The sequence below is a fragment of the Urtica dioica genome, chromosome 2, assembly GCF_054948205.1.
Source record: "Urtica dioica subsp. dioica isolate 48M chromosome 2, U.dioica_male_clone48M_v1_H2, whole genome shotgun sequence".
NCBI lineage: Eukaryota > Viridiplantae > Streptophyta > Magnoliopsida > Rosales > Urticaceae > Urtica > Urtica dioica.
The window spans coordinates 47,160,334-47,182,564 of record NC_142757.1 but is presented as its reverse complement, the minus strand read 5'-3'; the positions used below and the strand labels follow the sequence as shown (position 1 = coordinate 47,182,564).

The window sequence follows — 22,231 nt, the reverse complement described above, 5'->3', positions numbered from 1 at the left end:
TTTTTTTTAATAAAATGAAATTTGAGCTATATTATTAAAAAGAAAAAAAGTAGATAATAAAAATAAATTAAAATGAATAGGAAAAATAGAAAGTAGTTCTACTCACGAGCACATGCAAGCATGTGAATTTACTTCGGTTTAGTGGACTATTTTTTTCTTTTAATAAAATGAGACTTGATTTTTGAAAGAGAAAAAAGTAAATAATAAAAATAAATTAAAATGAATAGGAAAATAGAAAGTAGTTCCACTCACGCGCACATGCAAGCATGCGGATTTGGTGGTTGCTCTCGGCCTAAAAGTCCAACAAATCCCATAACTTCACATCTCATAATCCCTTAGTCCAACAAAAATGACGCCCCTGAAACACTTGTTTATTTTATTCACTCCATATATTAGGAAAAAACAAACTAATTCACTTCACTTGCGTGCTAAATATATGTACATTAAAATAAAAACACACACACACACACACACACACACACACACATATATATATATATATATATATATATATATATATATATATATATAATGCCAACCATTTTTAGAGCAACCCCAAATATAAAAGAGAAAATAAAGAGTAAATAAAGAGTGCTCATATTTATGTGAAAAGCACTTTAGAATGCTTCCCATCAAAAATATTAATAGCCGTGCAGGAGCACTATGCTCATTTTTTTTTAATACAATAAAACAATTATATATATGCTAAAAATGATAAAAGCGGGACCCATTTTGAGCAATTATAAATGCTATTTACGTTAGAGTTTTGTTTCATAATATGCTAAAAATGATGTGGATGACAAAAAAAAAAAAAAAAAATTATTTGTGATGTGTTGTTGGAGTTGCTCTATTAACATTGTCTAGTGGATGCTTATGTACGACTTCCTCTTGGCTTAATATTTATAAAACATTATTCCATCAATGTACTGTTTATGAGTTTTTGGACTTTAATTCTGAAAAGCTATTTGTATATGAAGTGAAGTGTACAAAAAAAAAAAAAAAAATCAAAACCAAAGAAGTTCTGTCAAGTGATATATGTATGGATCAAATGTCAAGAGATAAATTTGAATAAACTTTACATTTCTTTAAACTTTAAACTCTCATGTCGAACCAAATTATTGCCGTGGATTAAAGAATCACATGTGTCATTATGACAAAGAAAAAGAAAATAGCAACCTTCACTAAAGGCAATTTTACATTTATTATGCATTATAGTCTCCTTTCAACATTATTATTTGGTGGCACTTTCATTCTTTAGTGTCACATGCTTACTAATAAACCAAAAATAAAAAATAATAATAAAGGAGACAAGAAGAAAAACAGACCAAGAACATCGACGAGATAAAACAAAAACCCAAATAGTTAATAAACAAAATAAAAAAGAAAATGAAAAAAAAGAAAAAGGAAAAAAAAAAAAGACAATTCTTTTATAGACCTTTTGCAAAAGCGATAATAAATATTCTTTCCTTTAATTTCCAGCTCTCTTTCCATTCCAAAACTTTGCTTGTTTATCATCTCACAATTCACAGTTCACTATCATCAAAAATCTACTCATCTTTTATTCTCTCTCTCTCTCTCTCTCTCTCTCTACAAGCTTTGACAATGGCGAGTCTGAGCGATATCGGAGTCTCGGCGGCGATTAACATAATATCGGCGTTCGCGTTTCTGCTGGCATTCGCGGTGCTGAGAATTCAGCCGGTGAACGACAGAGTCTACTTTCCGAAATGGTACATAAGAGGAGAGAGAGAGAGCCCTAGAGCGAGAGGCCATGGAAACTTCGTGAGCAAGTTTGTGAACCTCAATCCCAAGACCTACTTCACTTTCCTCAATTGGATGCCTCAAGCCATGAGGATGACTCAGGCTCAGATCATTGACCATGCCGGCTTTGACTCTGCTGTTTTCCTCAGGATTTATATCCTTGGGTAACCATTACTCTCTGGACTCTAAAATTCCTATTTCCTTAGTTCGATTTTTGTTTTTTATTTTTTTGTTATAGGGATGTGTATTGTTGCATTTCTGGTTGGTGGATGTATTGTTGAATTAAAAAAAAAACATAGGTATATAAGTAAATTACACTAAAAATTAAAGTAAAAATTACAAGTAATCACTGGGATAAAATAATTGAGTTTAGATATGGGTACAAGTATTGGAGTTGACTTGGGAATTTGGGTTCTACAGAAGATTGGGATTTGGGAGAGCTTCTGTGGTTCCTTTTACTTTGACGTAGCTGTGTTGTTTTTTGGATTCTTAATTTTAGTTTTTAATTATGACGTTTACTGTGGCACTTGCTAATTATTATTGTTAATTATTCACTTTATAACAGTTCGTGTGTAACTAATTTTGCACATGTTTTTTTAGGAAAATAATAATGATAATAATTATGATTATTTTGCACAATGAAATATTAAAGATTGAGCGGAGAAACTTTCATTTTTATTTATTTATTATTTTTTAATGCCAGAATCCATTTTTCTAATGACCTTGACTATTACTCTGCCGACCGAACAAGCTGGTAATAATTCAAAATGAGTTTGGATAAAAAAAAATAATTGTCTTTCACAATCACATGTCACGTTTCAAAATGTATAGAATAAACTTTCATATTCTGAGATGACTCATCCTCATACATTTTGGAAACACTTTAATTTTGTTGCATACCAAATTCTTGAAAATGACAATTTGATGCTTTCATTTTTAAACTTTGTGGACCATAATAGAATTTTCAATCCATGACCCAAAAATAATGTAATATATTTATGTAAAAAAAAATCTGAATTTAGATTTGCATTGATATTGACATATTTTTGGATCCAAAATTATCCAAAAATCTGTCTGAGCAAATGAATCTCTATTCTTCATGGCAGCTTGAAGATTTTTGTTCCCATTACACTCATAGCTCTACTAATACTGATTCCGGTGAACGTGTCGAATGGAACACTTTCCTTCTTGAAGAAAGAGTTGGTTCTGAGCGATATAGACAAGCTCTCAATTTCAAATGTACCTCCTAAATCAGTAAGGTATGTCTCAATTAAAACTTCTGTTTGTGCTAGAAAAGAATGGTAGTAGTGTTATATAGATGTCATAATGAGCATGGATATATTTTAAATATTCAGGTTTTTTGTCCACATTGGCCTGGAGTACTTGTTCACATTCTGGACTTGTTTGATGCTATACAAAGAATATGATACAATCGCATCGATGAGGTTAAAGTACTTGGCTTCACAGCGCCGGCGGGCTGAACAATTCACGGTGGGTCAAATTATGATTTTATTTTCCAAACCTATCTTTTCTTCTGTTTTTTTTTTGTCTTTTATGTTATGCCAACTATAGTGGTAATAATATTCTGTACGCACAAGAAGTTTGTGATGAAGAGCCATTTATTTAATTTACCTCTCTTGGCTGAGAAGGACGAAGCATATTTGACCAAAAATCCATTCCAACAGTTCATCTTGTGCTCAATTTTCTATTCAAGACAGAGTCATTTGGAATAAGATGTTTATAAACATTGGTTCATAATTGCCTTACAAAAAAAAAAAAACAAAAATTGAGATTTTCATGGGTAAGTATGTGAGCTTAGCTTTCACGATCATTGACTTCAGAGCAAGATAGCACAAAATTCAATCTCACACTTTTATTTTATTTAGTTTGTCTGGAAATTTAATCGTGTCCTTGCCGGTTCGCTTCAATATTTAATTTGTCATTGTTTTTCAGGTAGTTGTTAGGAATGTGCCGATCGAATCTGGTCGCTCGTTTTCAGATACTGTGGATAATTTCTTTCAGACAAACCACCCAAATAGCTATTTATGCCACCAGGTTTGTATGTAATATATCTTCTTTTCCATCTTTCAATTATGTTTAAGCAATAAAATACAGTTTCACCGATTTGTTTTGCTTTGGCTTTTTCAGGCCGTCTATGACTCCAACAAATTCGCTAAACTAGCGAGGAAGAGAAACCGCCTCCGAAACTGGCTAGACTTTAACCAGCTTAAATTAGAAAGACATCCGGACAAGAGACCAACTTCAAAGGTTCTTACGGAAACAAACGATCCAGATATATATGCGTTTTGAAGGATTTCTTAGAGCACAAGTCACAGAAATATTTGAAAGTTCTCATTTATCTCCATCCTTTTATTTTCCAGACAGGGTGTTTGGGACTTTGTGGCAAAAAAGTCGATTCCATTGAGTACTACAAGAAACAAATCAAGGATCTCGATAGAAGGGTAAGCCATGGATACTAGGGATGTGCAAAAAAAAAATCAAAAACTCGTACACTTGACCGACGGTCGGGACTAAAACGGCGTAAAACTAAACAAATTAACAAAACTAGACCAAACCATTCTAAATCAGTTTTGTCTGATTTAGTTTATTTTCTTAATTGATCCCGTCCAGTCCCAAATTTTCCGGACTGAAATATTTACCCGGGTGTTTGTATCAATCGATTATTTATTTTTGTAGGTGACATCGGAGCGTCAAAACGTCATAAAGGACTCGACGTCGGTTCTTCCGGTGGCTTTCGTATCGTTCAAGTCACGGTGGGGCGCGGCAGTGTGCGCTCAGACGCAGCAGAGCAAGAACCCGACGCTGTGGCTGACCAATTGGGCTCCGGAGCCGCGGGACGTGTACTGGCGAAACCTTGCCATACCGTTCGTGTCGCTGAGCATTCGCAGGCTCGTGATCTCGATCTCCGTCTTCGCATTGGTCTTCTTCTACATGATTCCCATCGCCTTCGTGCAGTCTCTCGCCAATTTGGAGGGTCTCGAGAGAGTCGCTCCATTCCTCAGGCCCGTTATTGAATTGTAAGTGTGCATTAACGTGTCTTTCACAATTTCGGACCGGAAACATGGCGTGATGTCAGGAACTTATATACAAGTGTCATATTAATAACTCGATAAGTAAGTGGTTAATATTAAATTCTATCAATTGTATGAGAGATTAGTGGGAGGAGGAGATTCCCAAGGGGGAGCACAAACTTCTCAGAAGTATGATATCTACCATTATATTTACTTTTGTTTATATTTGCATCAAATTCAATACAAGTTTATATCGAATCAGTATACAGTTTTGTAAGAACCTTTGATATTCTCAATAAAATGACAGGAGTTACAAAATAAATGGGTATTTGAGAGACCTGGAATTCTTCCAAAATCCTAAGCATTCCTCCAATCATTTTTGGTTGTGGATATCTTGTAATTCTTATTTCATTATCACTGAATTACAGAGATTCACATCACAATCATAAAAGCTGCAATTTTAATAAGTTTATTTTTATTTTATTTTATTCGCGATTCTAACAGAAATGCGAAACTGTGGCAGGAAATTCATCAAGTCATTTCTACAGGGTTTCCTTCCCGGTCTCGCACTCAAAATATTTCTATACATTCTTCCGACTGTATTGATCCTCATGTCCAAAATCGAAGGGCATATTGCGATATCGACGGTGGAGCGAAGAGCAGCGTCGAAATACTACTACTTCATGTTGGTGAATGTGTTCTTGGGAAGCATAGTCACTGGTACAGCGTTTCAGCAGCTCGACGCATTCCTTAACCAGTCCCCAACCGAGTAATTCTCTCTTCCTTTCCAATTCACTCTATTTCGACATTTAAATCGCCACTATTATTGAATTATTTAATCTTCCACTATGGGTCACTTCTCTCATAGCCATATTGGTTTTAAGATGGAACACATAATACTTAACGTGGTATCAGAGCCAACAACTCAAAAGTAGCAATGGTCCAAAAGCTAATGGGATGAAAATAAATTCTCAGGGAGGACTTATTTAAATTTTTTTAGTAATAAAAAAATCCACATTGAGAGAGGGGCTCCTTACCTGTTCTTAAAATGGAAACTCCGTGATATTTAAAACATGATTTTTACAATGCCGATATTCTTGTTTCTTTTCTTCTTTAGGATTCCGAGGAACATCGGGGTATCGATACCGACGAAGGCGACTTTCTTCATAACTTACATAATGGTGGACGGGTGGGCCGGCATGGCCGGAGAGATCCTCCGGTTGAAGCCTCTGGTCATCTTTCACCTAAAGAATATGTTTTTGGTGAAAACGGAGAGAGACAGAGAGAGGGCGATGGACCCTGGCAGCGTGGACTTCCCCGAGACTCTCCCGAGCCTTCAGCTCTACTTCCTTCTCGGCCTTGTCTACGCCGTGGTCACCCCCATTCTTCTCCCCTTCATATTGGTCTTCTTCGCCTTTGCCTACTTGGTTTACCGTCACCAGGTCGGTAGTACATTTAAATATCTCATCTCGATACTCGAGACACTATTTTATTTATCTTGTTCACATATAGCATAAAGAGTTGAAGATAATATGATGACTAGAGAAGTCATTATCAAAATTTGTCGGATTTTGTTGGTGACCTGAATGGGCTCCGCTCCGGCAAATTTGATAATATAGGAACAGTTGTGGGTTGAAGGGCATATATGATAAAAATATAAGATTAAAAAAAAAGTCAGGGGCGTGTAAGAAGTTTTTTTTTTCAGGGGGGCAAATATGAAAATATCATATAATTTTGCGCTTAAAAAAGTATAAATTGGGGTAAAAAGGTAATTTTAAAAAATTCAGGGGAAATTTTTTTTATTGCTTTATTGTTATTTATTTGTAACAAAATTTAAAGAACAGCATTGCTGTTTGAACGGGCATAAATAAGGTTATGTCACGAAAAAAAAAAAATCACGGACATATTAACACTTGATCAATTTTGGTGGTTTTGGACAGGTGATTAACGTGTACAACCAACAATATGAGAGCGTGGGTGCGTTCTGGCCCCACGTCCACAGCCGCATAACCGCGAGCCTCTTGATATCTCAACTTCTTTTGTTCGGTCTCCTCGGCACGAAAAAGGCGGCCAATTCCACGCCCTTTCTCATCGCTCTGCCGATACTCACGTTGGCGTTTCACAAGTACTGCAAGAACCGCTTCGAGCCCGCCTTCAGAAAGTACCCTCTCGAGGTAAACACTCTGTTTCTACAAACTCGGGTAAAAAAAAACCAACTTAAAATGTCGGATACATTCACTCGGTTTTAAGCATTATGACGCGACTGCTCAATTTATATATCGTTAACTGAAAAATTCCTCCTCGTTACAATTATCTTTTATCTTTTTTATTTTTTTATTTAAATGAATGATTGTTTAATTGTGATACTGACAGGAGGTTTTGAAAATATCATCAATCATTCATCATGACTAATGTTTGTCTAAAAATATCGTCACTAAACTCTTTATTTGACGAGGAGAAGGGAAAGAAACCCTCTAATAATTATTTTTTTTAATTAGAAAATTTTCAGAATGTTTAGTCATTAGTGATATAGTGTCAAATTGAGAGGAGAATCACGTCAGCATTTATCGGCTGTCCAAATTATTCGTATTTTATCTTCGTGGTACGTTCCTTGTTCAGGAAGCAATGGCCAAGGACACGGCTGAACGAAGCACAGAACCCGAGCTGGACCTGAAAGCATACCTATCGGACGCGTACTTACACCCGATATTCCAATCCTTCGAGGAAGAAGCAGAAGAAGAAGAAGACAGAAAAGACGAGCCGGTCCAAGTCCGAGTGGACAAACACCAAGCTCACTCCGCCGGTCCCACCGCGACAACGAGCGAGCCCGATTCCCTGTCCCATGACCCGCCATCTCCCACTCAAAACTTCCATCACTACCCTCCTTCACCGCCACATCAGCAATATTACTACGCGTACGATCAGACAGCGCTGCCACCTCATCACTACGCCTACGACGACCGTCCGCGGTCCCCGCCCCACTACTTCTACCAATACGGCGAGCCTTGAAAAAAAGAACTTATTCATTTTCTTTTTACCCCTTTTCTTATTCTAACCTCTCTCTGTGGATATGATAGTCTGTTTCTTTAGCCATCCACACTTTAATTATGCCATTTGTTTTTTTTTTTTTTTTTTTTTTATTCTGTAAATTATTGTTTTTTAGCTGATCAACACTGATTCAGTTGATCTTGACAGCCTTTTGTGAAAATTACTATGGTGTGTAATATAATTTACATGCTTGCAACAAAAAATATATAACGATACTGCATATATTATATGTCAATAATCTCGACACAAGCTTTATTTACGCTCATGAGACATAATATCTATGTTGAACGTAAATAAAAAAAATAAATAAAAAACCAATACTACCATAAAATACTTTAATCATAACTCGTTTCCAAATTCGAATTTTCACAGCGCCTTTGCCAACCTGGTCTGGCCTCTGCTCGACTCGGGTTCATTTTAAAGCTACTTGATCGAGCTTAATTTTTATGAACTCCATGTTCAAAATTGATAGATTTTCTAAGTTAATTAAGTTAACCATTCTAGTAAATTACAGTTACAACATAATTCTTAAAAATTTCATAGTTCAAGCTTCTGTGACTACGCAGCCCACTAAGCGACGATATGCAGGGTCTCGGGACCTCAGTAGCTCAAAATCTATCATCATGCTGATGCCAATTCTGTGCACTATAGCATATAACGGATTCTAGATCAGATTTAGAAGCAATATATTTTCCCATCATGTGATATTTTGTTAGGAAATCCTAACAGGGTGTTGCGTAAAAAATGATGACCGACGCCAACATCTAGCAAGGTAGGCCTCACTAACAACTACAAGAAACCAAACATTACAAAATAATTTCCAGTAATTGATAATTCTTAAACAAGACTCGTTAGCACATATCATAAAACCAAATAGCTAAACAACATACATGGTTTGCAAATTAGACAAGTGAGTTGTGATTTTATCCGGCTAGCATTCTAGCATCGACATTGTAGCGAGCATCTTCCTTCCCATAATGGTATAAGTAATGTTGGTGCTTGGGTTTAGATTGTCGAGTCTCACCTTGCTCGCTTACTGAGACGAAAACATCGTCAACATGCACTTTAATGTTTCCCAACTTCATATAGGCTTTATGGGATTTTTTATTTTTATTTTTTGTATGTATTTAGCTTATTTGTTTTTATGATTTTTTTGTGCAAGGACATAAATAAGCTCAAATAACTTGGGAGAATCAAACGAATGAATTTTGTATAGCAAGTGAAGAGGAAATGAGATAGGTTTTAGGCGCTTGATACTAATACGTATATTATCTTCTTTTGTACAACAAAAAACAATAAAGATGTTGACGTGGAAATCGCCGAGGTCAATAATCACGAATATTGTCCGAGTAGTATTTGATTTATTACTTTGAAAGTGAGCTAAATCTTCCTAAATGGAAATGTAAAATTAAACTTGAACAAGAAATAAAACTGAAAGAAAAAAGTTGCTGAAAATGTTGTATTGATTTTCTCTCGAAAATGAGAGTTTTCCAAAACTAGGTGTAAAAAAAATGTAAATGACTTTTTTGGACTTTTTTTTTAAATAGTCACAAATAGGACCCCTGACACTTTTTTCATTTATGTAATTACAATTATATCCTTATTTATTTACTTTTTGTGAATATCAATGTCTCATGGACCCCACTCTCACCTACACTCATCTCTCTCTATTATTTGTCCTTATATGTTATAATAAAGTACACATAAATAATTAATAAAATACACACATTTTTTTATCACAAAATTCTGAGAATTCTGAGAATTCGTGACGTATTTATCACAAAAAATGGGAATTCGTGACCTTTATATCACGAAAAAATTAGAATTTCGTGACATTTTGATGGAATTTAATGATAAAACTCTTGTTTATTTCATTAAATACGGCGTAGAGGACCAATGGTTATTATAAATATAAAAATAAAAATGAAAATTTGAAAATAATAAAGTACACACATAAATAATTAATAAAATAGATACATTTTTTTTATTTTTATAAAATTATTTTTTAATAAATAATTAATAAAATAGACATATTTTTTATTTTTTAAAATAATTTTGTGTTAATTTTCATGAAAATAATAAAGTACACACATAAATAATTAATAAAATAGACACATTTTTTATTTTTATGAAATTAGTTCGATTTAATTTCCATGAAAATAATAAAGTGCACAAATAAATGATTAATAAAACAGAAAATTTTTTTATTTATTTATATGAAATAATAACACGAAACAATAAGATTTCGTGACTTTCATGTAACGAAACACATGGATTCGTGACTTTTCTGTCACGGAAAATGGGGATTTCGTGACTTTTCTATCACGAAAAATTGGGATTTCATGACTTTCCTCTCATGAAACATTGAGATTTCGTGACTTAGATGTCACGAAAAAAACTATTCAAGTCACCAAACAGTACGTTTTCGTGACATACCAGTCACGAAATTGGATACTTTGATGGAATTTAATGACAAATCTCTCTTTTATTTTATTAAATACGTCTTAGGTGACCAATATTTGTTATAAATATAAAAATAAAAAATTTGAAAAAATACATAGTTAGTCAAGCTCTACTTACCTAGAAGATATTGAGGAACTAATGTGTCTTGTATTGTGAAGTGTAGTTGACATACATTTATTTGTCCCATTTCATCATTTCAAATTAATGGGACAAAGTGTCAAGTAGTCTAAAACAAATGAACATAGGTAAATGAGATTTACTGTCATGTCGTCTGGCATGTCGTTTTCCCCTCCAACTTCTCATTAATGTGGGGATTTATTGATAATACATGTATTAGCGTTGTTAGTCCTCCAAATAAACTCATTTAACAGTCTAGAAGCAAGTTTATGAGGAACAAACGAGATCAAAAGAGCAAAAGAGAGGATGTTTCACGTAGTTGACTTAGAATTAATCGTGACGTCTTTGTCACAAAAAAAAGGAAATTATGTCACGAAAAATAGGAATTTCGTGACTTCTACGTCACAAAATATTGGGATTTCGTGACTTATTTGTCACGAAAAATAAGGATTTCGTGACTTATCTGTCACGAAACAAAGCCCTTTAAGTCACGAAACAGTACGTTTTCGTGACATACCAGTCACGAAATCCCCATTTTTTTGACAAATAAGTCACAAAATCCCAATATTTCGTGACATTGAAGTCACGAAATTCCAATTTTTTGTGACGTAGAAGTCACGAATTCCCATTTTTTCGTGACAAAGACGTCATGAATTCCCGAAATTGTGTGACAAAGAAGTCACGAATTCCCGGAATTTTGTGACAAAGACGTCACAAAATTCCCGGAATTTTGTGACAAATAAATCACGAAGTCCGAGCCAATTACGTAAAACATGCTATCTTTCACTCATTTTATCTCGTTTGGTCCTCATAAACTTGCTTCTAGAATGTTAAAAGAGTAGATTTGGGAGGACTAGCAACTTAATACATGAGTTATCAATAAATTCCCACATTAAGGAGAAGTTAGAAGGGAAAACGACATGCCGGACGACATGACATTAAATCTCATTCACATATGTTCATTTGTTTTAGACTACGTGACACTTTTTCTCATTAAATAAAAATGATGAAATGAGACAAATGAATGTATGTTAACAACACTTCACAATACAAGGCACATTAGTTCCTCAAGATCCTAGATAAGTAGAGCTTGACTTACCATGTATTTTTTCAAACAATTTTTTTTTATATTTATAATAATCATTGATCCCCCTACGGCGTATTTAATGAAATAAAAAAGATATTTATCGTTAAATTCCATCAAAGATCCGTTTCGTGATTGGTATGTCACGAAAACGTACTGTTTCGTGACCTGAAGAGTTTTGTTTCGTGACAGTTAAGTCACAAATCCCCATTTTTCGTGACAGAAAAATCACGAAAGCCCAATTTTTCGTGACATAGAAGTCACGAAATCCCCATTTTTCGTAACAACGAAGTCACGAAATCCTCATTTTTCGTGACAGAAAAATCACGAAATCTCCATAGAAGTGACATAGAAGTCACGAATTCATAGATATCCGTGTCAATTACATGAAACATGCTCTCTTTCGTTCTTTTGATCTCGTTTGGTCCTCATAAACTTGCTTCTAGACTCTTAAATGAGTTGTTTTGAAAGATTAACAACGCTAATACATGAGTTATCAATAAATTTCCACATTAAGTACAAGTTAGAGGGGTAAACGACATACTGGACAACATGACGTTAAACCTCATTAACCTATGTTCATATGTTTAGACTACTTAACATTCTTTTTCCATTTGAAATGATGAAATTATACAAATTAATGTATATCAACAACACTTCAATATACAAAAACACATTCTTTCCTTGTGATCTTCCAGGTAAGTAGAGATTGACTTACCATGTATCACTACTACAAATACAGTTTTTCGGTGCGGATGACTTTTGGGTGCAACTTTTCGCACCTAAAAGTCGCACCAAAAATTACTTTCGGGTGCGACTTTTCGCACCAAAATGTCACTGAAGTAACCAAAAAATTTCGCTGATTTTTTTTAAATTTGGGTGCGAAAAGCCGCACCCAAAAGCTTATCATACCTTTGGGTGCGACAAAGTCGCACCCAAAAGTCCAAAACATTTGGAAAATTTAGCGGGATTTTGTTCCCTCTTATTTCGCTTCTAAAATTTCGTTCCGTGTCTTTACTTACTCTGCCAAATTCTATCCCATTAGAAGAAGAAGAGAAAGGAAAGAGAAGAAGAGAAAAGAAAAGAAGAAGAAGAGGCTGAGCGGCCGAGAGAGAGAAAGAGAGATTGAGGGGGAGTGAGAAAGCGAGACTGAGAAGGAGAGCCACCGAGGGAGAGGACGCGCGGCCGACAGCAGCCACCGAGACCGAGCATCACCTCGCGCGCGCAGCCGAGAAGGAGCGAGCGCCGCCGCGAGCACGCCGAGGACGCCGGGAAAAGAGGGAGACGGCGCCGAGGAGACTGGATTTCGGGAAGCAAGGTAAAGAAAATCTTCTTCCCCACTTCTTAATTCGGATTCTAGGGTTCGTTTTAGGAATTTGGGGGTTTTTTGTTCCCCACTTCTTAATTCGGATTAATATCATCATGCTTTGATTCTTTTTGTTTATAGTAGTTCATTGAAATAAAGTTGTATTTAGATGTCTGTTTTTCATATTTCTATATGATTCTTGTGCTTGTTGATGCTTATTCAGTAAGAATTTTGGAATTTGGTTTGGTTTATTATAGGGATAAATCAGTCTCTGGCCATTCCGTGACAGTTCGAGAAACGATAGCTGTGAGTTCTGCTGAGATTAATGGTGCCACAGCTTATGAAGTTTCAGGTACAGGTTTATCTATCTATGTGTGCGTATGAGAACTTTGGACCAAAATTTCATTGCTTTGTCTCGGTTTAACTGAGGGGAATTTCCTATTGTGAAACTGTGCCACCAATTGGAAATTTAAGTAGAGGACACAAATTTATTGAGGGTTTGTTGGTGTTTTGTTTGGCTGTGAAATGGGGTAATGTTGTTTGAGCTTTGGTTTAAAGATATTTAAAGTTTAATCAATATACTTTATTTCCTGTTAGGGTTTTTGTAATTAATAATGATAGGTTTCTCAGCGATTCTTACTTTGCAGGAACTCCGGCAGATTGTGTTTCACTAGCATTGTCCGGAGCACTGTTCTCTTGGACAAAGCCTTTGCTGGTTAGCATTTGTATGAAGTCATATTCAAAATGGTGAATGTGTTTAGGTGCCCATAATTTTCTCAAGAACGTTTTGGAATATGGTTTCAGGTAATTAGTGGAATAAACAGGGGATCAAGCTGTGGCCATCACATGTACGTCGTCATTTACTTACCTGTAAATGATTCCTTTTGCTTTTCTTTCTCTTCACCAATGTTTTTTTTTTTGTCTTTATTATAATTTGTCTTACAAGTTACAAACTTTGTTGAGAAGTTGATTATTATGCTATTAATTTGCCAGGTATTACTCTGGTGTTGTTGCTGGGGCTAGAGAAGCAATGATCTGTGGTGTACCATCTTTGTCTATTTCTCTGAATTGGTGAGTTTGTTAAAATAGTTTTTGTTCACATATTACGATTGATGTATTAAAACAAAATATAGAGTAACTAAGTAATATTTTGTTGATCCCTTAGGAAGAAGGATGAAAGCCAGGAAAGTGATTTTAAAGATGCAGTTGCCGTGTGCTTGCCATTGATTAATGCAGCTATTAGAGATATTGAAAAGGGGGTTTTTCCCAAAACTTGTTCTCTAAATGTGGAAATTCCAACTTCTCCATCGACAAATAAGGTATGTATGTAAGCTGTTCTTTTGCTTTTGCTGCTAACGCCTTATAACTAACTATTTAATGATTTAGCGTTCTCGTCATCACAAGAACTTGTTCTGCATACATATATGAACATGGTTATTAACCAGTAAACAATTTTTTCGGTTTTGTGTTTCATGTTTTTGGAGTAGTAGATGTCGCATTAATTTTTATGCATTAAATCACAACTCAAAAATAATTAAAAAATCTGCTTATCAACTCAACGAAGAGCTTTCATTCCGTTAATAATTTCAACTTATTTGGTGTTCAACTCAAAAGTACATATGTTTTATATTGCAGACTGATACAACCACTTCGAGCACGCCGAGGTTGAGTGAGCACCGCCGCGAGCATGCCGAGGTTGTTTACTTTTCATTGAATCTGGGTTTTGAATATTGAGCTTGTCTGTGTGAATTCTTGGCCGTGTGAATTGTTTGGCTGTGAATATAAAACCAATAATCTGAGAATTGTTAGTTTTGAACAGCCTCTGTAAATTGACGTGAGCAGTTCGATACCTATTTAATTTGGATTTTTTGATATTTTTCCTGGAAAGTAGACGTTATGGGCTTTCTAAAATGACCAAGAACGTGTAAATCCATTGAGATTTGAGTGAGTTATGAATTTTTGAAAACAGGGTTTTAAAGCTGGGAATTTTAAGCGTGTGTTTGAATTTTTGGCCGAAAATTGGAAAAAAATTAGGGTTGAGGAATTATGATTTGGGTCTTTTAATTTTTTAGATTAGTTTGATGATTCTGGAGTGTTTTGTGGCTCGGTTGGTGTTTGTGTGCATGTATTTAATTTTTTTTATTTTTATAAATAAATTAAGAATCGAAGTCACTTTTAAATCAGGTGACAACTAAAGCATGGATAATAATTACGTTTTTCAAAGATTTAAAGTCACTTTATAATAGAGCGACGTCTAAAGATTTAAAGATTAGTTTGATGATTCTGGAGTGTTTTGTGGCTCGGTTGGTGTTCGTCGCCCCCAATGCTCTTTTACCCGCCTTTTCCACGGATTTTGGTGACATTTTGGGTGCGACTTTTCGCACCCAAGACTTTTAGGTGCGAACTTTCGGGTGCGAAAATGTCGCACCCAAAGTCGCACCTAAAGATATCTTTGGGTGCGAAAATTGACTTTTGGGTGAGTCGCACCCAAAGGTCTGTTTTGTACTAGTGTATTTTTTCAATTTTTTTTATTTTTATATTTCTAATAACCATTGGTCTCCTACACTACTACAAATAAGCCTTTCTGATGCGGAGGGGCATTAGGTGCGACTTGTCGCACCCAAAAGTCGCACCTAATTGGGCATCATGTGCGACTTGTTACACCAAAAGGGCTCCAGAAAAGAAAAAAAATTCGCTGATTTTAAGTGGTATTGGGTGCGACTAGTCGCACCCAATAGTTTTGAAACTTTCAGGTGCGACTAGTCGCACCTGAAAGTCTAAAAAAAATTAGCCGCTCAACTTCTCCCCCTCATTTTTTTCATTTGTCTGACGTGGAATTAATTTTTAGATTATTTTTTTTACTATCAGGTGCGACTAGTCGCATCTAATAGTTTTTTTAGGTGCGACTAGTCGCACCTATTTGAGTATCAGGTGCGACTTGTCGCACCTGATTACTTTACTAGGGTTAGTTTATAAACTCAGCTTCGTCTTCTTCGTCTTCTTCCATTCTTCACAGCCTCAATCTCTCAAACTCCGACTCTCTCTCCCTCTCTCCCTTCCTCTGCGAGCCACCACCATATATCTCACTCCCTCTCTCTTTTCCGAGCCACTACCATCTCCCTCCCTCTCTCTTCTCCGAGCCACCACCATCTCCTCCCTCTCTCTTCTCCTAGCCACCACCTGGAGTTTTCCGAGCCTTCTCCGACGTCCAAGTCCGCGCGCGCGCGCGCCTCCGCTGCTTCGCGCGACCAACCACCGCCACCGCTCCGCTGTTTGGCGCGACCAGCCACCGCCACCGCCGAGGAAAAGAGACGTCGCCGGGAGTCGAGAGGACGCCGGAGCAAGAGCGACCACCGAGGAAGGAGTGAGTGGTTGCCGGAGAATCTAATTCCACGAAAATAAGGTGAGGAAGTCTCTTTCTCGGATGGATTTTCAAGCTAGGGTTTATAGCTCATAATTTGGGGATTTTTATTCCGGGATGATTTCTAAGCAATTTATTGTGTTTAGTTGATCTTTGGACCCGATTATTGATGTTGAGGACTTGAAATTGGTGATTGGTTTCAGATTTCTTGGTTGTGGTTTGAATTTGGCCGAATTTGTGAAAAAGAAAAATTATTTGAACTGCCTCTGTAAATCGACATGGACAGACCGATATGATCTGAGTTCTTATTTTTGGATATTTTTCATGGATAGTAGACTGTATGAGCTTTCTAAAATGACCAAGAAAATGTAAATCCATTGAGTATTGAATGAGTTATGAATTTCCAAAGTTTGTGTTTCGCAGCAGTAAAACGGGATTTCCAGAATTGTAATAGTGAATTACGGGCTGTATTTGAGATAGCTATTCTTGTCGTATATATGCTTGTAATATCTCGTTAGAAAGCTACATGAGTCTACTTTCATTTTCCGCTAGAATCAATCGATTTCAAGTTTTGTAGCTCGAGTTATGATGACTTAAGCGTTAGTGGGTCAGGCTGTCGGGAATTCTTTTGACTTGTTTATGTTTGTCGAGCGTTCGATTCTTGTGACTTGATGGTTTATGAATGTTTGAAATTGGGGGTTTTTTTATTTTGAACGTGGTATGGAGATTTTGAGGTTATTTTCATGATTATTGGTTTGATTTGAGGTTGGGTTTGTGTTCGTTTTGGATTTTTGGACGAGGTTGGTTTGAATTTTGTGATGTTGGCCGTGAGTTGTGCTTGGCCGTGAGTTGTGCTATCCACCGGTATTTCTTCGTCGTCGTCCCGAGCCCCTCCGAACCTCGCCGTGCGCTCAGACAGAATGGGAATTCATCATGAAGTTCTGGAAGGTTCTTTCCTTTTCACGCTTAATTCCTTTTTTTTTCATTCTTTTTTTTTATGAGGCTTACACTGAGTTTCTTCATTTGGATTTTTTTTTATTTTTAATAAAAATATTATTGTGTCGGCATGATGGTGATTAAGGAAGAACATGAATTTATATTGTTATATTATTCAATCTATGATTGAGACTTTAAAGCAAATAGTATAAACAATATTTGAAACAGGATGGCTGGAGAATTAAAAATGAATCTTTAATTGTTTCTTTGACCAAATACAGAATGTTATAGCTGCAAGATTGAAAATCAATTAGAATTTATTTTTCTATTTATCCATTGATTTTTTCGTTCTGTCGATGGTAATGTTGATGCAAAGTATTCAACAATGTTGTGCTAAATTCCTTCGTGTTTAAGGCTTTCGAATTTTGTCAAGGCCATTTAGATATGATCATCTCAAGACTTGAAAATCGGCTTTGATATCCAATGCCATTTGATTTGTTTTTTTTCTTTTTTCACTTGCCCTTTTTCAGGTGTTGGAGTATTGGGTCGGTAGAGGCATGCTCCAAATCTTGTATGTAGTTATGACTGTCTTATCATATGATTAATGTTTTTAATCCAACTTAGTGGTGAATTACTTGTCATGCATGGTTAGAAGATAGGTAAAAAAGATTAGATTTTAATGTGGTTTATATAGTTGATGTAGAGCCAAGCATCCAGCTCAATTTGGTAGGCAAGTTTATGATAAGAATGAGAATTTCTTCTCAGCCATCGTAGTCTTTTTCCAAGTAGGACAGAATGTGAATACATAGGTATTTACCGAATTGAATTTCCCGTTGGATTGTGTGGTTTGAAATTTGAATATGTTTGGAACTAGCTTTCAAACTAGCTAGTTGAATCATTAATACAAAATTGTTTTTTTTTTTTTTAAAGAAACAAATTTTTTTTTATTAAATTTAGGGATGTTGAGGAGCCGGTGGTGGAAGCCGAGAAGGCTGTTGATGCTGAGAAGCCCGCCGGAGAGGGTGAAGCTGTGGAGGCCAGCAAGGAAGAGCCTGTTGCTGTGCCCGAGAAGGAGCAAGAGGACAAGGTTATTATTTATTTGATTAGTATCTGTTTGCTAATTCTTTGACATTGCTAATTCATAGTGCATATTACTTGCTTAATTTAATTTGTTGTATACTTGACATCACTTGTATAATTAATTGAGTGAACTTAAAGCTCCTCCCTGTGTGACTTTTTTAATTTATCATAAGTTGCATGTACTCTATCTTCTTTTGTGAAATCAATTTCTGAAATATAGATTTATAAGGAAAAGTTTTGATTAAATTTTGGCTAATTTTTTTTTTTCAAAAACGAAATAAGAAATGAAGTCACTTTTAAATAAACTGACATCCAAAAAATTGCTCTTTTAAAAGATTTGACGTCGCTTTTTTAAAAAGCGACGTCTAAACTACTGTTTGGTGTTTTGGTGGGAAGACTATTGGATTGGGTGCGACATGTCGCACCCAAAAGTCAAATTCCCGCCTTTTTCTTGATTTCCCATGGAAAAATAGGTCCGACGTCAGGTGCGATAAGTCGCACCCAATAGTGTCGCACCTAATAGTATATACTATTGGATGCGACATGTCGCACCCAATAGTATTAGCTGCGGACTATTAGGTGCGACATAGTCGCACCTAAAGTCGCACCCGATAGTACTATCGGGTGCGACTTCTTGGGCATCAAGTCGCACCTGATGCCCATATTTGTAGTAGTGCTACGACGTATTTAATGAAATAAACAAGAGATTTATCATTAAATTCCATAAAAGTATCCAATTTCGTGACTAAAATGTCATGAAAACGTACGGTTTCGTGACTTGAAGAGTTTTTTTTCGTGACAGTTACGTCACGAAATCCCAATTTTTCGTGACAGGAAAGTCACGAAATCCCTATTTTTCGTGACAGAAAAGTCATGAAATCCTCATTTTTCGAGACAGGAAAGTCACGAATCCATTTGTTTCGTGACAGGAAAGTCACGAAATCTTATTGTTTCGTTTATTATTTATTAAAAACTAATTTTATAAAAATAAAAAAATGTGTCTATTTTATTAATTATTTATGTATGTACTTTATTATTTTCATGGAAATTAAATTAAACGAATTTCATAAAAATAAAAAATGTGCCTATTTTTATTAATTACTTAAGTGTGTACTTTATAATTTTCATGGAAATTAAATCAAACTAATTTCATAAAAATAAAAAAAAATGTGTCTATTTATTAATTATATATTTGTGTACTTTATTATTTCCATGGAAATTAAATCAAACTAATTTCATAAAATTAAAAAAAATGTGTCCATTTTATTAATTATTTGTGTGCGTACTTCATTATTTTCATGGAAATTAAATCAAACTAATTTCATAAAAATAAAAAATGTGTCAATTTTATTAATTATTTATGTGTATACTTTATTAATTTCATGGAAATTAAGTCAAACTAATTTCATAAAAATAAAAAAACTTGTCTATTTTATTAATTATTTATGTGTGTACTTTATGATTTTCATGGAAATTAAATCAAACTAATTTCATAAAAAAAATGTGTCTATTTTATTAATTATTCATGTGTGTACTTTATTATGTAATAAAAAAACATATGTCATATATTTATGTATATGTAAATATAATATTTATAATAGCTACAATATAAACTACTAGCCTATATATATATATATATATATATATTATAACTAATATAAGCTACAATGTACGTAAGAGAGAAATGACAAAGAATAGAGAGAGAGAGAGAGAGAGAGAGAGAGAGAGAGAGAGAGAGAGAAGTGTACTTAGTGGGGCCATGAGTCACATGAGAGAGGTGTACAACACATTGATATTTAAAATAAATAAATAAATAAATAAATAAGGATATAATTGTAAATACATAAATGAAAAAAGTGTCAGAGGTCATATTTGTGACCTTTTGAAAAAAAAGTCCAAAAAAGTCAAAACACTTTTTTTTTTACTTCTATTTAGAGCAATTTTCCCTCGAAAATTGTGCATATTTTTTTGGACAACTCCTTAGATATATATACTAGAAATATTAACGTTCGAACTTCGAACTCATTCAATGGGGTTCGTACGATTATATCTTCATTAAGGCATAATAAATGTATAATATTGCATTAAATACATCGGTTTTAAACTGTCCTTCAGTAATCATTTGCTTCTCCTTGAATTTTTCTTGACCTCTTAGATCCGACCGAACTCTTCTTGGCCACCCCTTCTCTGCCAATCTATTGGGCCGATCCAACTCTTACTATATGATAATTTTATGGGCCGGTTCTGCGGACAGTACTAACAAAAGGTAGTTCCAATTTGTGTCGTCAAAACGTCATGTATAACGCTTTGTAATATAGACATTATTGTTGCAAAGTATCGATATTGGAATCGCTATACAAATTATGTATAAACGATCACCAGATTGACGTTTATTTTGAGCATAATAGCATAGAACGGCGTGTGTTGATGTCGATTTCAACAATCTCAAATTATAATATAGTTTATATATTTGATTTATTATAAATATGGGTTTCAGAAGACGTCGTATAAGAAGCGAAAAGAATTCAAAGGAAATGGGCCGAAATGAATATGAATGCTCAAAGATTTTATTAATAATCGAATAAATTACAAACTGGAAAATGGCGGAGTGCCGAACTCAACAATGGCGAACTCAAAGAATATAGAGATAATAGATCGAAAATAAGATTGTAAGCTTGCGTCCCGAAATTTGACATATCGGCTTCTATTTATAGTCGGGGCTGGTTTGTTGGAGTGGACACGTGTTCGTCAGTTTGGCTCTGTCACGTCGCTAGTTGAAGTTATCTCAGATCCGGTCTTTGCGGCGGAGTCTTCTATCTGATCATGACTGATTCCCCTCGCTGGGTCAACTCTGGCGATTCGTCTTTCTTATGGGAACTAGACTTGGGCCGAGCTTCAGGAGTCGAACTGGGTACAGATATGCCCTTGTGAGCCGGACTGGGCCTGTTGTTTGGGCTTTGGTCGAGCCTAAGCCCAACTTAAATGGTTTTGTTATTGTTATTTTTAGATAATTGATTTTTTGACCCCCACAATTAGCCCCCGAATATTTTGAAAAATATTTCAAATATTTTTGAAAATACTTGAGCGAATTTTTCGAAATCCCGAAATAAAATGGGGGGGGGGGGGGGAAGATTTGAATTTTCGATTTTGGCGCGTGGTGCGTATTTCCGAAATATTTTTGACACGTGGCGCGATTTTAACTGCGCTTCGTCGGTCGAAGTCGAAGAGTCAGCCGCCAGTTAAGATTTTATATTATTTTAACCAACTGAATATTTGATTTGATTCGCAATCATTAGATACTTTCGGAATTCGGTTTTTAAATAAATGGTTATAAATAAGAGTAATTCGAAGGGTCCTCTCATTTCACTTATATTCCGAGCGGCTTTAACGAAAAGGTAACTTATCATTTTCTTCACTTTCTCCGAAACACTTTTCTCTCTTTTCTCTCTCGAACATTTTTCTATTTTCCTTGACTTCGGCTTTAAATTTCTTCATTTCTCCTGACGAACTCAAGCCAAATCTTATTTTCTGAGCACTTTGTCCTTAGTTTTGTTAGCGAGCTTAGACGAAGTTACTATCTTCAAACACTTCGTCATCGTTTTCTTAGGGTAACTTTCATAAACTTCGATGTCTGGGTCTGAGATTCCTCAGCCGGGACCCAATCCTTTGGGTAATGAGGACATCCTCATGCCATCGGCTGTCAAGAGCTCGGATCTTTCGAGCATCCGTCATAGATACCAAATAGCCCCGAGATCGGGCTTCTTCTGCCTCCACCTCTTGCTACAGCGGATACCTTGGTCGAGGGGTACTGTTGCATGTACGAGGTCTGGTTGGAGTCGTGCGGACTTCGGTTCCCGATCCACCCCCTTGTTTTTGACTTCGTCGAGGCCCTGGGGTTAACTTTGCCCCAGATGTGCCCCAACTTTGTTCGAATGGTCATGGGTCTTTTGGTTGTGGCCCATGAACAGAAGGTTGACCTCGCTTTGACGGACTTAGTCCGTCTTTGCATGGTCAAGGCAAACTCGAAACACGACCCCAAGTGTTTC

General features: G+C 35.6%; 2 protein-coding genes and 1 long non-coding RNA gene across 3 annotated transcripts; all 3 read left to right on the top strand.

The window, feature by feature from the left end:
- Positions 1-1,377: 1,377 nt before the first annotated feature.
- LOC149405086 (early-responsive to dehydration stress protein (ERD4)) lies at positions 1,378-8,073 on the top strand. The gene is made up of 11 exons (XM_089606816.1): positions 1,378-1,922; positions 2,865-3,017; positions 3,114-3,249; positions 3,712-3,813; positions 3,907-4,026; positions 4,140-4,220; positions 4,456-4,796; positions 5,314-5,559; positions 5,908-6,232; positions 6,731-6,964; positions 7,410-8,073. Exons 1-11 carry the CDS (start codon positions 1,387-1,389, stop codon positions 7,797-7,799), a joined length of 2,664 nt encoding a protein of 887 aa, XP_089462942.1. The 5' UTR covers positions 1,378-1,386; the 3' UTR covers positions 7,800-8,073.
- Positions 8,074-12,142: 4,069 nt separating this feature from the next.
- On the top strand, positions 12,143-14,542 carry LOC149405085 (uncharacterized). Its single transcript, XM_089607764.1, has 8 exons — positions 12,143-12,200; positions 12,643-12,820; positions 13,066-13,160; positions 13,456-13,523; positions 13,613-13,656; positions 13,802-13,879; positions 13,974-14,127; positions 14,444-14,542. The coding sequence occupies exons 1-8, from the start codon at positions 12,143-12,145 to the stop codon at positions 14,540-14,542; spliced, it is 774 nt and encodes a 257-aa protein (XP_089463890.1).
- Positions 14,543-16,952: 2,410 nt separating this feature from the next.
- Positions 16,953-18,187, top strand: LOC149405084 (uncharacterized). The gene is made up of 3 exons (XR_016295540.1): positions 16,953-17,117; positions 17,636-17,676; positions 18,063-18,187. It is a non-coding gene; the product is annotated as an uncharacterized LOC149405084 (long non-coding RNA).
- The last annotated feature ends 4,044 nt before the right edge of the window (positions 18,188-22,231 follow it).

Coding starts and splice junctions, on each gene's coding strand:
- LOC149405086 (XM_089606816.1), top strand. CDS start 1,387: ATGAAAAAAAAGAAAAAGGAAAAAAAAAAAAGACAATTCTTTTATAGA. Junction 3,250..3,711: donor GGCGGGCTGAACAATTCACG/GTGGGTCAAATT, acceptor ATTGTTTTTCAG/GTAGTTGTTAGGAATGTGCC. Junction 4,027..4,139: donor ACAAGAGACCAACTTCAAAG/GTTCTTACGGAA, acceptor TTTATTTTCCAG/ACAGGGTGTTTGGGACTTTG.
- LOC149405085 (XM_089607764.1), top strand. CDS start 12,143: ATGTATATCAACAACACTTCAATATACAAAAACACATTCTTTCCTTGT. Junction 12,821..13,065: donor ACTGGATTTCGGGAAGCAAG/GTAAAGAAAATC, acceptor GGTTTATTATAG/GGATAAATCAGTCTCTGGCC. Junction 14,128..14,443: donor CTTCTCCATCGACAAATAAG/GTATGTATGTAA, acceptor TTTATATTGCAG/ACTGATACAACCACTTCGAG.